We start from the raw sequence: 16,217 nt of genomic DNA, 5'->3' as shown, positions 1-16,217 counted from the left end.
TTAAGTTTTCCTAAAATGTCTGAAATAAATGTGAAAATCTGGATGAGACATTTGCTAAACAAAAACAAATTGAAAAATTGGCTCAATAATAAATATACATGATATCTGAAGAGACCATTAAAATAAACAGTCAAGAAGTCGAAAAAATCAAAGACCAACAAATATGAAACAAACTGAAAAAAATAAGTATCTATAATAAATTACTTTAAGCCAACAATAAGCATATAAAAAGATGCCCAACATTATTATTCAAATTAAGATCATAAGATAGTACTGTACACCCACTAGAATGGCTAAAATGAAAAAATTGACAATATCAAATTTTAGTGATTAATATTCTCATATATCCCAGATAAGGATATAAAATAGTAAAACCACTTAGCAAACTGTTTGCAGTTCTTAAAGGTTAACATTCACTCACCCTATAGTCCAGAAAATTCATTCCTGAAATATCCCAAATAAATGAAAACAAATGTCCTCAAAAGCATGTTTAATAGAATTTTCCAAAGAAGCTCAAGTCATAAGAGCTAAAACTGAGAAACCCAGTGTCCAGGAGAATAGATAAAAAAAACTGTGGCATATTCATTTTAATGGTGTACTATATAGCAATGAAAAAGAATGAACTATAATGATTCAAACAACAGAATGGATAAATATCAAAAACATTACGTTGAATTAAAAAATCCAGACTCAAAAAAATGTGGGTTGATTCCATTCATACGAAGTTCATGAGCTAGCAAATCTAATCTATGATGATAGAAATAAGAATAGTGGTTACCTCTGGACATGCATGGGCACTAACTAGGAGAGGGCATAGGAAAACTTCTGGGATAATAGAAATGTTCTGTATCTAGATCAGTGCAGTGGTTACATGGGTGTAAAATTCAGCGAGCTGTACACAGAGATTTGTGCACTACATGTAAATTATATTGCAATTAAAAAAAATCATTGGGCCAGGAAGCTTTTTGGATTTTTCAAACTCTCAAGGAACGATAATCCCCAGGCTCTACATAAAGCATTCCAGAGCCTAAAATTAAATAGAAAGCTACATAATTTACTGAAACAGAGGGGGGGGAAAGACATGAAAATAGAATTATAGAACAATTCCACCTATAGAAATGGATATGAAAAGCCTAAAACACTAATAATTCCAAATTTTCATATTTGAAAAAAAGCTAATGTTTAATTTAAAAAATTAGTATTAATGAACCACAGCCAAAAGGCAATTGAAAAATATCAATACCAATTCCTGATCAAAGCTCAGAATAAAATAAGAGATTACTTCCTTAATATAATGTGCTAGGATCTGCCAAAATTGGATTGTGTCCCCTCTCCAGATGTGAGCATACTTTCATTCTCTAGATCACAGTGAAATGGAAATCATAGGACTCCATCAAGAGATTTAATCCTATCACAAGATTTTGTTCTCCTTTAATTCCCCATTAACTGTAATGCCAGGTCTCAACCACATTGCTCCCAGCAAGGCTTCTTCAACTGTTCAAATACTTTCAGGGCCTCGGAACTCAACAGTGGGTTGCTTGCCCTACGTTTACCATCAAGTTCTGCTGGCAACACTGGGTGACTGCTGGCATCGGCACAGACTGTTCTCATATCTTCAACAGCTTTACTCGGAGCAGACCATGAGGACATCAAACACACTCTCATCTTGCCCTGTATTATTTTTAAACCAAAGGGACTCTGAACAGATTTACAATCTCTGCATATTCTCCTACTTCATTGCAAATATGAAGCCTGGTTTGTTTTTTTTTTTGTAGGACACTTAAAGACACCAGTGCCCTTGCTTAAGAAAAAATAGTTGGTCAGTTTTGACTAATTTAAGAAGAAACACAACAATTAAGTAGGGTGTCTCAGGACACACATAGGGCATTTTTCTGAGAATTCCCAAAAATACATAATAAAAAGATCTAACTTATCGAGAGTCAACATCATACATAATGGTAGAAATTTTAAATCCTCAAGACTCTGGAGGCAATCAGAATGAAGCATGGTGGTTAATCTAAAGCAGCACTGTCCACTGGCAATAAAATATATGCCACAAATGTGAGCATTTTAAATTTTATATTTTCAATATAATTTTAAATTTTCAATAAACACATTTAACTTTTCAATAAACACATTTAAAGTGGCAATTTTAATTAAAAACAGAACTACCCTATGACCCAGCAATTGCACTAAGAGGTATCTATCCAAGAAATACAGGTATGCTATTTCGAAGGGGCACATGCACCCCAATTTATAGCAGTGCTATCAACAATAGCCGAAGTATGGAAAGAGCCCCAATGTCCATCGACGGATGAATGGATAAAGAAGATAATGGAGTATTACTCGGCAATCAAAAAGAATGAAATCAAGGGGAGCCTGGGTGGCTCAGTCAGTTGAGCCTCCGACTTCCGCTCAGGTCATGATCTCATGGTTTGTGGGTTCAAGCCCCATATGGGGCTCTGTGCTGACAGCTCGGAGCTTGGGGCCTGCTTCAGATTCTGTGTCTCCCTCTTTCTCTCTGCCCCTCCCCTGGTCATGCTCTGTTTCTCTCTCTCTCTCTCTCTCTCTCTCTCTCTCTCTCTCTCTCAAAAATAAGTAAACATTAAAAAAAAAGAATGAAATCTTGCCATTTGCAACTATGTGGACGGAACTAGAAGGTATTATGCTAAGCGAAATTAGAGAAAGACAAATATCATATGACTTCTATCATTTGAGGACTTTAAGACACAGAACAGATCAACATAAGGGAAGGGAAGCAAAAATAATATAAAAATGGGGAGGGGAACAAAACATAAGAGACTCTTAAATAAAGAGAACAAACAGAGGGTTGCTGGAGGGGTTGTGGGAGGTGGGATGGGCTAAATGGGTAAGGGGCATTAAGGAATCTACTCCTGAAATCATTGTTGCACTATATGCTAACTAACTTGGATGTAAATTAAAAATAAATTTAAAAAAATAAAAATAAAATGGCAATTTTAAATTTTCAATAAACACATTTTATTTTTATTTATTTTTAATTTTTTTAACATTTATTTATTTTTGAGAGAGAGAGAGAGAATGGGAGCAGGGGAGGGGCAGAGAGGGAGACACAGAACCTGAAGCAGGCTCCAGGCTCTGAGCTGTCAGTGCAGAGCCTGATGTGGGGTTCGAACCCACAAACAGTGAGATCATGACCTGAGCCAAAGTTGGACACTCAACTGACTGAGCCACCCTGGCGCCCCTCAATAAACACAATTTAAAAGGCAAAAAGCAGGGTGCCTGGGTGGCTCAGTTGGTTAAGCGTCTGACTTCAGCTCAAGTCATGATCTCATGATTCATGGGTTCGGGCCCTGACTCGGACTCTGTGCTGACAATTCAGAGCCTGGAGCCTGCTTCAGATTCTGTGTCTCCCTCTCTCTCTGTCCCACCCCTGCTCATGCTCTGCCTCTCTCTGTCTCTCAAAGCTAAATAAAACATTTAAAAAATTATATGTAAAAAAATAAAAGAAAATAAAAAGGCAAAAAGAAACAGGTGAAGTTAATCTTTGTTACGTATTTTATTAACGTCAAGATATCCAAGATACCATCATTTCAACACATAATCAATACCTGTACGCTAAAAACTCACACATCTATTTTCTTCGAAATCCAGTGTGGATTTTGTACATACAGCACATCTCAATTGGAACTAGCCACACTTAACTGCTCAATAGTAACATGTGGCTAGTGGTTACCAGATTGAACAATACAGATCTAAAGTATAGCTTCTCTATGGCATACTCTGTAGCCAATTACAACAAAATGTAAAAAACAAAACAAAACAAAACAAAAAAAAGTGAGTAGGAGTGCTGGAAAATGGTGCCTTGGCATGCCAGAAGTTTTGAGAACTAGATCATATGAATCAGTGGGAATCAGACTGAGGAAAAGTTCATCAGAGTAACTGACTCTCATGTAACACAAGCTATGGAGAGACCCGCCTAGAAAATAAATGGTCCATTTCTCCCAGAAGCACTAGAAAACTCTCAAATTCGTAGAAGAAAAAATTAGATCACAGGGACATTGGGAGGGTGGAAGGGAGTGTAAACAACAAATTCTGAGGAACACAGATGGGTCCCGGATATTAAGATATGAAGCACTTAGGGGTGCCTGGGTGGCTCAGTCAGTTAAGCATCTGACTTCAGCTCAGGTCATGATCTCACAGTTCTCGAGTTCGAGCCCCGTGTGGTGACAGCTCAGAGCCTGGAGCCTGCTTCGGATTCTGTGTCTCCCTCTCTTTCTGCCCCTCCCCCACTCATTCTCTCTCTCTCTCTCTCTCTCTCTCTCTTTCTCTCTCTCTCTCTCAAAATAAATAAACATTTAAAAAAATTTAAAAAAAGACATGAAACACTTGATCACAACCCAAACCTAGACATCATCCCAGGCATGCTGGCCTATTAAGTAACTGGGAGACTTTGCTGAGGCAGTCTCCTAATGAAGCCAATGGGGCCAGACACAGGGGGAGATAAAACTCTAGCAAAGGTCTGGTCACCACAGCAAGCACAGCAGTGAAGTCCCCTAATCTGAGCCTCCCCACAATGCTTTCTCCTTCACCTTCATGGGGTCTGTGCCCCTTGTGAGTCCACCATTGAGGCTGAAGAAGATTGTAGCCAGGGAGCAGTTGGGACGTAAACAGATCAAAGGGCCACCAGAACCCTGAGCACTCAGCTGTTCTCCTGAGCTTCCCCTCCACAAGCTTTACTTGGAAGAAGGCGTGTACAAAACCAAGTGGCGGCTCTACCCCCACCTACCCGTCAGCAGCCTCATCCTTCTCGCTGGTCTGCACCCAGCACTCCTACTCCAAAGGAAAACCCATTTGTTTGTCCGCCTACCTGGCTTACACACCCTCTCAGCCACCCACCTCAGTGGGTGTAGGGAAAGAAATGATGAGCCCAGACTGATCTGAGCCCGTGTTGCATACCCGTCTCAGCCTGGGGGCTGTTTAGAACCAGGGGTCTGCCCAAACTGCAGAATGACACAAAGGTCTGAGTTGCTTCAGATTAGAAGTCAATAGATGTTCTCTCATCATCTGCAGGCGCTAGACCCCAACACTGTAGTTCCTAACACTGGAACTACTAGAAAAATGGCTACCCCAACCCACGTGAAAAGCTTGTCTCTTTTCCCTTTTAAGACTTGATTGACTCAGGAGACATTAGTCAGGGAAGCAAGAGTTAGAAGAGAGTAAGAACGAAATGGACATTCTGGGGACAGCAGCTGACGTGGTTGAGGCTGGGAGGACCCCAGTGTGTGTTTACAGTATTTAAGTGGTGGGCCCTGGAGCCAGGCAGCATGGGGTCACCTTACTACCCCCATACCTGCTTTGTGACCTTGGCCAAGAAGCTTAATCTCCCTTAGTCTGAATTCCCTAATCAGCTTAATAGAAACACAGCAGTACCTAATTTATCATGCCAAGGTAAGTTGAGACGAAGTGTGGTATTAGTAAGACCACTGTCATCATCAAGTTCTGTGATGAGGATGCAGTGTTTTCCCAAGTACCCCTGCCCTCATCTCCCTTTCACCCATGAGCCCAGCATGTTGGTACAGGTAGAGAAAAGGTAAAGGAGCACTGTGGGATAGAAGAAGCTACTGGCCCAGAAGGGACAAATATTTGGAACCCAATAGTGAGGATTTCCTCTCAAGTTATGAGCTAAAGATATTAATATTAGGATAACTCTGTGGAGAGTGAGGAAAGCCAGCTTCATGGAGAGGCGTTCCCCAAATGGTCTCTTATACCCTGTTTACCTCAGTCCCAAGCAAGATATTTAGGAACCAACAGAAGTCAGACTCCATCATTACAGGCTAGTAACCTTGGCAAACTGCTGAACTTTTGCAACCTTACACTCCATCATCAGTGAATCTTACACACCTTACAGAACTGTGGGTTTGGAATGACTGGCACTTGCAAAGGATAAAGGACTCCACAAACATACGATTTATTTTTTCCCATTAACAACTGCTCTGGTGATTCCCAGTTACATTTGGAGACGGGAATCACTGTTGAGAGAGGAAAACAATGAAGCTGACGACTTCTAAATCATCCTGCAAGAACTGCACTACAGAATTATGGAATCTTAACATCTGTTGCACGGGATTTTAAAGTAACTACCTCTTCTGAACTCCCTCCCAGCTTACCCAGCTTCTCTGAGTGTGGCTCCAGAACCTGCTTCCTGTTTGTTACTTTTCCATCATACATGTTAGGCTGGAGTCTCTGCCATTGTCTCCTGACTCTCTTCTATAATGGCCTGACTCCTGGGATCCCTGGGTCCCAAAGAAACTTATTAGTATCAAACCCAGTGCTTGCCCCCACCCTTGCGTCTGCATTTTTCTAAACCCTGAGACAGAACTCTGGGTTCACTCTAAGTCTGATCTTCTCAGGAAAGTTTTCCCCAACCATTAAAGCCCACACTAATATCTCCCTTCTCTATCTTTTGCAGGATCTGGCCTTCTACAATAGTTATCAGAGTCAAATACTGTGGCATCTGGCCACCGCTATTAGATGTTGTCCAATGACCGCTTCCATTTATACCAACCTTCTCTTCTCAGGTGGGCTTTAAACTCCATGATAGCAAGCATTGTGTTGACCCACCCAGGAAATACTTAATCTATTACATCATTAATGCATTCCTTCTAAAAATATTTACTGGGTAACTACCATGTGCAACGCTCTGAGCCACGTATTTCTCTTTGCCTGCCCTCAAAGTGCTTATAGTCTAGACGGCAGACATGCAACTAAACAAGCTCCAACCAAGCATTACAAATGTCCTCACAGGGGAAATAAAAGATGTGATAAGAGCGCATATCAAGGACACCTTTATCTGTTAGGTCAGAGGAGACATGTTTTATTTTGTTTTGTATTTTAAGGAAATTCAAGCGAATCTGAGGAGTTTTCCAGAAAAAGAAAATAAAAGTATCTAGAGAGGAAATAGTATATGGAAAAACTCAGGTGAGAGAGCCTGGAGCTTTTTAAAAATAAAGGAAGTTCAGTGTGGCTGAGGTATAGTGCATGCTCTGGGAGGAGGGTAGAAGATGGGGGTCATTGGGAAGGAGGAAGGCGAGTGGTACAGTCTGGTGATTCCTCAAAAAAGTTAAGCGTACAATTGCCATATGATCCAGCAATTCCACCCCTTGTGTTTACCAAAAACAAACAAATAAACAGAAGTTATAGAAAAAAATACTTGTATATGAATGTTCATAGCAGCACTATTCACAATAGACCCAATGTGGAAACTGCCATCATCTGATGACTGGATAAAGAGAATGTGATATATCCATACAATGGAATAGTATTCACCAATAAAGTACTGATACATACACAATATGGATAAACCTTGAAAACATTATGCCAATTAAAAGAAGCCAATCGCAAAAGCCACATATTATATGATTCTATTTATATGAAATATCAAGACTAGGCAAATCTATAGAGACATAAATGGATTGGTGATTTCTAGGGAAAAATGGGTAGTGATTGTTAATGGGATTTGGGGGGGTGGGTGATGAAAACGTTCTAAAATTAATTATGATGATGGCTGCACAATTCTGTGAATACATAAAAAATAGTTAATTGTATATTTTAAATGGGTGAATGGTATAGTATGTGAATTGTATGTTAACAAATCTCTAATAAAAAACAAGTCTTTTTCATTGGGAAATTTGTATGTAGATTGTATTAAATATATGTATATTAATGTTAAATTTCTTAAGTGTGATAATGTAACTATGTATGAAAATGTTCTTGTTTCTAGGAGATCCTGAATGCGGAATATAGTGGCTATGTGCTTTGATGTCTGAAAATTATCTCAAATATATCAGCCATTTTATTTTTTAAGTTTTTATTTTAATTCCAGTTAGTTAACATACAGTGTTATAGTAGCTTCAGGTGCACAACATAGTGATTCAACACAGATCAGTCATTTTAAAAAGAAGAAGGAAGGAAAGGAAAAGGGAAGAGAGACAGGCCTAAAGGTGCGGTGACGAGAGAATTACAAAGCAGGGGGCTAAGACTCCCCAGGAACAGAAGCACCGGTCCCCTGGCTCAAGCATATTTTTGCAATTTGTCTGATAACAGTGAGCACATACAACATGGTATTTGGCATCTGGACAGGTCATGCACCTGCAGTGTATTCCATACTGGGTCAGGAGTATGTCTGGCACCAGACAAAACATTCTTATCCCTGGCTTGGTGCCCATATGATGTCCTCCTGGAGGGGATGAGCAGTCCCTGCGGCTTTCCACCTGGGAATGAAACTGCTTTCAGTTCCTTGCTGTTCTGTCCTTTTCCTTCAGGACATTCTTACGGTGCCCCCGGCTTCTTGTTTTCCAACAGAAAAGAAAAAGGAGAGGGAGAGGGGGGAGGGAGTGAGGAAGAGAGAGTTTGATATTGGATGTAAATATGAACAAATGAAATATGAACAAATTTGAGCAATGGATGGAGTATAAGAAAAACAAACTAATTTGAAATTAAGCCTGGAGCTTTTGTTTTGAATGTCACAGGTGTAATGACATAGGATTTCATCTTTAAAATCTCTATCCCTGCATCTTGTTATAAAAATAGAAATTTAAAAAAATAAAATAGAAATTCAGTCATTTATAAATTTATCAATTATGTTTATTCTTTTTATTATGAATCAGCAGTTATTTAGTAAAATTATAACACAACATGTGTTTTTACCATGCTTTAGGACACAAGATGAGGTTGAGACTTGGAACAAGTATATATGGTAGACTAACTATATATGTGTGTTTTTCAATGTTTATTCATTTATTTTTGAGAGAGAGAAAGCACACACAGCAGGAGAGGGGCAGAGAGAGAGAGGACGAAAGAGAATTCCAAGCAGTCTCCAGGCCATCAGCGCAGAGCCCAACCAAGGGCTCATGAACTGTGAGATCATGACCTGAGCTGAAACCAAGAGTCAGCCACTCAACCAACCAAGCCACCCAGGCTCCCCTGTATGTTTGTTTGTTTGCTTTTTAAAGAAAAATCAAGATCTAAAACAAACTTGACAAATATTTGAAAATGCATAATGTTGGCACAGAGTTGGTCACTGTATTATCCTTTATAATTTTCAATATAATTGAATATTTTCATACTCATACTGTTTGTTCTTTATGAATTTTCTGTTAATATTTTTTATTTATTAAGTTTTTCTTTTAATTCCAGTAGGTAGAGTTAACATACAGTGTCATATTAGTTTCAGGTATATAATATAATGATTCAACAATTTCATACATCACCCAGTGCACATCATGACAAGTACACTCCTTAATCCCCATCACCTATTTCCCCCATCCCTCTGTTCACCATCAGTTTATTCTCTATAGTTAAGAGACTGAATAATATTCCATTGTGTTTATACACCACATCTTCTTTAACCATTCATCTATCAATGGACACTTGGGTTGCCTCCATATCTTGGCTGTTGTAAATAATGCTGCTTTAAACAAAGGTACATGTGTATCCCTTTGAATTAGTGTTTTGTATTTTGGGGGGAAATACCAGTACTGCAATTACTGGATCATAGAATACTTCTATTTTTATCTTTTTGAGGAACACTGATTTTGTTTTCCAGAGTGGCTGTACCAGTTTGCATTCCCACTAACAGTGCACAAATGTGGGGGCACTGGGTGGCTCAGTTGGTTAAGTGTCCAACTTTCGGCTCAGGTCATGATCTCACAGTTTGTGGATTTGAGCCCCATGTCAGGCTCTGTGCTGACAGCTCAGAGCCTGGGGCCTGCTTCAGATTCTGTGTCTCCCTCTCTCTCTTCCCTCCCCAGGTCATGCTCTCTCTGTCAAAAATAAATAAACATTAAAAAATTTAAAAAAAAAAACACAAAACAGTGCACAAATGTGCCTCTTTCTCCACACCCTCACCAACTCTTGTTTCTTGTGTTTCTGATTTTAGCCATTCTTACAGGTGTGAGGTGATATCTCATTGTAGTTTCAATTTGCATTTCCCTCATGATGAGTGATGTTGAGCATCTTTGCATGTGTCTGTTAGCCACCTGTACGTCTTCTTTGGAGAAATGTCTGTTCACGTCTTCTGCCCATTTTTTAACTGGATTATTTGCATTTTTGTGTTTTGGGGATTTTTTGGATCATCTGTTTCTTGGGTGTTGAGTTGTATCAATTCTTTATATATTTTGGATACTAACCCTCTATCAGGTATGTCACTTGCAAATATCTTCCCCCATTTAGTTTTGTTGATTGTTTCCTTCGCTGTGCAGAAGCGTTTTATTTTAAAGTAGTCCCAATAGCTTATTTTTTATTTTATTATCCTAGCCTCAGGAGGCATACTGCAGAAAAACGTTGCTATGGCAGATGTCAGAGAAATTACTGCCCACGCTCTCTTCTAGGATTTTTATGGATTCAGGTCTCACATTTAGGTCTTTAATTGATGTTGAATTTATTTTTGGGCATGATGTATGAAAGTGGTCCAGTTTCATTCTTTTGCATGTTGCCATCCAGTTTTCCCAATACCATTTGTGGGAAAAGACTGTATGTATTTTTCCCACTGTATATTATTTCCTCTTTTACTGAAGATTAATTGACTATATAATTGTGGGTTTATTTATAGGTTTTCTGTTCTATTCCATTGACTTGACTATCTATTTTTGTGCTAATACTATACTGTTTTGATCACTACAGCTTTGTAATATAACTCGAAATCTAGAATTGTGATGCCTCCAGTTTTATTTTCCTTTTTCAAGATTGCTTTGGTTATTTGAGGTATTCGGTTTATTTTATTCTTATATTACTTGTAGGTGTTCTTTGTATATTCTGAATTTTAATATTGTGTCTGTTAGACATGTAACTGTCACGTCTCTTTCAAGTTTGTTTGTGTTATCTTTTCTCCTAGATAAGTTTCTTATTTTTATGTGGTCAAATATGTCAAACACACATCAATATAAACTTGTCAGTTTCCACTAAAATAATTCCTTTGAGAATTTGATTTAGATTGTATTGAATGTATATGAGGAGAACTGATATTGTTAAAATATTGACATTTCAAAACTCATCAAAATGCACAATTTTAAATGGATTGATTTTAGTATATAAAATTTACTCCTCAAAAGCTGTTTAAAATGAGGCATCCTGGGTCACTGTAAATGTCCACTTATTGTGGTATTCTTTTATATCTTTCAGTAAAGTTTTAAAGTTTTCTTCTTATGTTCTTGCACATAATTCCCATTGCTATTGAGAACAGGATCTATTTTTCATTGTCTTTTTTAATGGAATTTTTGTTACGGATGGAAGTGCATTAATTTAATCTTTTTCTTGCCACTATATATTTGTTGTATGATGGCAATGAGATTTCAGAATTTATCCAGTATAGCAACTAGTGTTACCTTAGCTAGCTACCTCATAAATATAATAAAATATTTCAAGAAATGAAATATTAAATGAAAATGTATAATGCAAGATTATATAAACTATAATCGACTTTTATGAACATATATACATATACATAGGTGGCTGTTAAGGTAACTGGGTAGAAGGTGACATCAGAAATCAAGATGTAGAATAAAGGACAAAGAGCAGACCTGAGGGAACATAAAGAGTTTAATAATGTGCATGTTGAGCTTCAAGTGTTCATAAACCCTCAAGTAGAGACATCCAATGGATAGATGAGAATAATGGTCTGGAACTCTTGAGAAGAGTCTTGGCTTCAGATAGAGATGTGGAAGTCACCAGAACATACCTGAGGATCAAAGTGGTGGGTTTGGATGCCATAACTTAAGGGGACAGCTGAGGATACATATGGACCAAGGTTGGAAAACTAGTCCATACCATAAATGAAGCTAAGAGAGGTTTGTTTTGTCTTGTTTTTAATGGCTGCTCCCCTTCTTTCTAAAGTGAAAGAATATGAGAAGAAATTATAGAATTACTTAGTCTAGGATCTTCCATAGATTCAACAGTTGACATACTGTGTGACTTGGCAAGTAATTGAATGCTATATTTTTCAGTCTGTGAAACAGTAATAATATCTACCCCAATCCTTGGAATTGTCATGAGGGTGATGGTAGTGTAAACATACAGATATAAAGTTCTTTTATAAGGTCCAAAATATCAAACAGAAAAGAGGTATCCTTAAACTCTGAATTTGTCTACTAGCTTCCAGCTTCTTTCGCCATTCCTGGGGAAATCAGTTTTAGGTCCCCTGGGTATTAGTTATTCCCAGATAAAGACAAAATACACTCCTGTAGCAAAGGGCTAGAAAACTCCATTTCAGGTCAGGCCAGGTCAGAAAACAGAGTAGACATGAAAATAAGTAAGAGGGGGAAAAGGTTGAGAGATAAAGTGATGTGAATCTTGTGCAGAGAGAGGTAAGTAGGAGATGTTTAGAGGGAAGCTGGGAGGTGGATATGGTGGAGCTTATTTAGTCTTGACCTAAGAATATAGAGAATTATTTTTAAATTATACCATAATCAAAGCAGAGTTCAGGCTTAAAAAAAACATAGTCTCCTATGATAAATTAGTTAAAGACTATAAGGCATGAAGATCATTTAAAACAGGAGTTTTTAAAGTACACTTTTTCAGGATCACTGAGGAAACACAAAGAGAAGGCTTAGCCAGCAGGTCACCAAGACCTCTCTTCCCTCCTTCAACTATACACCTCCACTTCATCTCTTTTACATATTGAATTTAGTATGTGATTTTAGCAGAAAGTTTCCATGGTAAGGGAAAAAAATCTGGGATAATATTCCAATATTATTATATCTACTAGATAGAAATATGTAAAAATACCAAATGTTACCGTCATACAGAGAAGGGAATTTTCTTTCCACAAAAGACTCTTCCCAGGGCTCCCTTCATGTCTCTGTTCCTCAGGCTGTAGATGAAGGGATTCAGCATAGGGGTGACCACAGTGTACATCACGGCCATCACAGTCTCCTTAACAGCAGAATTATTAGCTGAAGGGCACAAGTAGAGGCCGATAACTGTCCCATAGAAAAGAGACAGCACAGAGAGGTGGGAGCCACAGGTGGAGAAGGCCTTGCGGATGCCCCTGGCAGAAGGGACCCTGAGGATGGAGGACACAATCCGTGCATAAGATATGACAATGAGTAGGAATGGGATGATGAGAATGAGCCCTCCCATGATAAATATCACCAACTCATTGACTCGAGTGTCAGAGCAGGCCAGCTTCAGCAGAGCAGACATGTCACAGAAAAAGTGGGGGATTATGTTGTCGGCACAGAAGGACAACTTGGCCATGAGCAGGGTGTGCAACATGGCATGGGCAGCAGTCAGCACCCAGGACAGCACCACCAAGGAGAGACAGAGCTTGGGGCTCATGATGGTGGTGTAGTGCAGGGGGAAACAGATGGCCATATAGCGGTCATAGGCCATGGCCACCAGGAGGAAGCTCTCCAGGTCTCCAAAAAATAGGAAGAAGTACATCTGGGTCAGGCAGCCGGCATAGGGGATGGATGGGACCTGGCTCTGCATGTTCTGCAGCAGATTGGGCATTGTGACAGAGGAGAAGCAGATGTCAGAGAAGGACAAGTTGCTGAGAAACAAATACATGGGCGTGTGGAGGCGGGAGTCCAGGCGAATGAGGACGATGATGAGCAGGTTCCCCAGGATGGTGGTAACATACATGAGCAGGAACAGGGCATAGAACTGGTCTCGCAGCTCTGACTTGATGGGCAGGCCCAGGAGGAGGAATTCTAAGACAACAGTTTGATTCTTTCCTGTCATGCTCTGTCTTCAGCATTTTAGGAAGAAATTATAGTGTCCATTAAAACCTGAATTTAAAAATGAACATATTTCTATGATACATGGCCTGCTGGGTGCTCTGCAAAGATACTTTACATCACTCTCATCACAATAATTACCATTCCTATACTCCAAATCTCTACAGTCAGAATGTCTATGATTGGAAATGACTTTTCTTCACTTCTCTTTAACATGTAACAATATCTCAACTTTTATAAAACAATCTTATCCATTACCTTCTGAGACACATATATTCATTTTCCTCATATCTACCTGACCAGGCATCCTCCGTAACTCTGATTTCTGTTTTGTCAATCTCTTCATGTTGATGTTCCAGGGCTTTCTCCTAAACACTATTCTCTTACAGTGCTACATATACCACCAAGAAAAACTCATCTACTCTAATGGATTTGATAACCATTTAATCCTCAGGTGTAGGTGACTTTGTAACCTAGTTACTTAATGATTATCTTCCCTGAGACTTATCACATGCATTTAAAGCTCAGCAGATCCCAAAGGAAACATGATGTTACCCTGGCCATCTCCCAGTCCCAATTCCCTCCCCCTGTAGGTCCCCATAGCTCACCAAAAAGGAATCCAGGTATACCAGTCGTACACCTGAGTTCTCTTTCATTCCCTCCTTTCTCTCATTATCAGTATCCAATCTGTCAACACATCCTTAAGATGCTGCCATGTAAATCTCTTTCTCATTCATCCACTCCTTATCTCCACCATCACTACCCTGGCTGGGCTAACATCATGTCTGCAATATTGGAACAGCCTCTTCACTCATCTCCCTGCATCCATGCTTGAATAATCTCCTTTAATATCCTTTGTTTGCACTGTGGCATTATAAGATGAAAATCTGATCATCATTCTCCCTAAAGTCTTCATAGATTCTCATTGCTCTTAAGATAAAGGCAAAATTCCTTTCAAAGGCACGAAAGGTGCTTCATGACCTGACCCTGGCCTACTTCCACCAGCTTCACCTGGCCCCACTGTGGCACTCACACTCACCTCTCCAAAAATGCTGCACTTGAAAGTCACAATTTCTTGCCTCCAGACTTTTGCACTTGCTGTCCCCCCTGCCTAGCATCTTCCTCCCCCTGCTCCCTCTTCACCTGGTTTTCCCTACTTATCCTTCAGGCATATTACATGTCACTTACTCAGCTATACCTCTCCTGTGCCCTCCAGACCAAGTGAGAACCTGCTGCTATGTTTCCACAGCATCCTGTGCTTGTCCCCAAAGCACTAAATGCCCAGGGGATTGTGTATAGCTGTCCTCCCCAGTGGACTGTAAACTTCATGCAGGAAAGGTCATGTCTGCCTTCATGACTGCAGAAGTGCCAGCACCTGGCACGGTGCCTGGATGTAGCCAGTGTTTCATAAATATTCATTGGCTGTGCTTCAGGCTGAGACATGCATTCCTTCAACTTTAAAGACAGCAGACTCCTGGGGCACCTGGTGGTTCAGTTGGTTCAGTGTTTGACTCTTGATTTTAATTCAGGTCGTGATCCCAGGGTCGTGGGATAGAGCTCCACTTTGGGCTCCATGCTGAGTGTGGAGCCTGCTTCAGATTCTCTCTTTCTCATTCTCTCTCTCTCTCTCTCTCTCTCTCTCCCATTGCCCCCCTCTCCCACTCCCCCCACTCTCTAAAATAACAGTAATAATGAAAACTAAAGACAGAAAACTCCTGTTAGAATATCTACTCCTACTAAATGCTCTCAAAACAAGAACTCACTAGCTTCACCATTTAGCACTGAATTTGTCACTTTGTTACAGATTTATGAATGTAATACTGCACCCATGGAAAATGTTGGAGCACCTCAGATAACACTACTCTTATCACTGATACATCTGATACAGGTAATAGAGATATACAACTGTGTTTATAGATATATAACAATAGATATAGATATAATCTCCTATTGGTTCTGTTTCTCTGGAGAACCCTGACTAATACACCTCCGTGTGTCTCAAAGCTGACAAAGAAAGCAGAGGAGAACCACCAAGAGATGTGGGAAGCTCCTTCATCAAAGACATAACGGAGAGTCCACGTGCTAAGACTTTCACCCTGCTGGTGCTGTTTGATCCAACCACATTTAACAGCTTTTACACATGGATTTTATGTACTGGCATTACAGTGGGAAGAAACATCTAGGGGAAATCATACAGCTGTTTTCTCAGAATTTTGCTTCCCAGTAAATGAGCGGGATCCATCCCTGGTGTTGAGGGTATGATAAGGAGTCACCACCCAGAGACAGCACTTGCAGATGCTACTACTGATTATGCAATGACCATCTTCACCCATCGTCAGTAGTTCTCAGACTAGACTGCACATGAGAATCACCTAGCACAGTACTTCTAAAATTAAATGCTCATGCAAATCACCCAGGAGTTCTGCTACAACACTGATTCTGGTTCAGGGGGCCAGTTTTACATTTTTAATTAGCACCTGCTGACTGTTATGCTGTGGTCCA

General features: G+C 39.6%; 1 protein-coding gene and 1 long non-coding RNA gene across 2 annotated transcripts; one reads left to right on the top strand and one right to left on the bottom strand.

The window, feature by feature from the left end:
- Window positions 1-5,893: 5,893 nt before the first annotated feature.
- Window positions 5,894-15,893, top strand: LOC132688172 (uncharacterized). Its single transcript, XR_009614435.2, has 4 exons — window positions 5,894-6,115; window positions 6,452-6,560; window positions 15,520-15,603; window positions 15,720-15,893. It is a non-coding gene; the product is annotated as an uncharacterized LOC132688172 (long non-coding RNA).
- LOC132688171 (olfactory receptor-like protein DTMT) lies at window positions 11,502-14,068 on the bottom strand. Its single transcript, XM_060646981.3, has one exon. It carries the CDS (start codon window positions 13,717-13,719, stop codon window positions 12,775-12,777), a length of 945 nt encoding a protein of 314 aa, XP_060502964.1. The 5' UTR covers window positions 13,720-14,068; the 3' UTR covers window positions 11,502-12,774.
- Window positions 15,894-16,217: the final 324 nt, after the last annotated feature.

Source organism: Panthera onca, chromosome E1 (genome assembly GCF_046562875.1).
Source record: "Panthera onca isolate mPanOnc1 chromosome E1, mPanOnc1 haplotype 2, whole genome shotgun sequence".
Classification (NCBI taxonomy): domain Eukaryota; kingdom Metazoa; phylum Chordata; class Mammalia; order Carnivora; family Felidae; genus Panthera; species Panthera onca.
The sequence above is the reverse complement of the archived record's forward strand: the minus strand, read 5'-3'. Positions and strand labels throughout refer to the sequence as shown.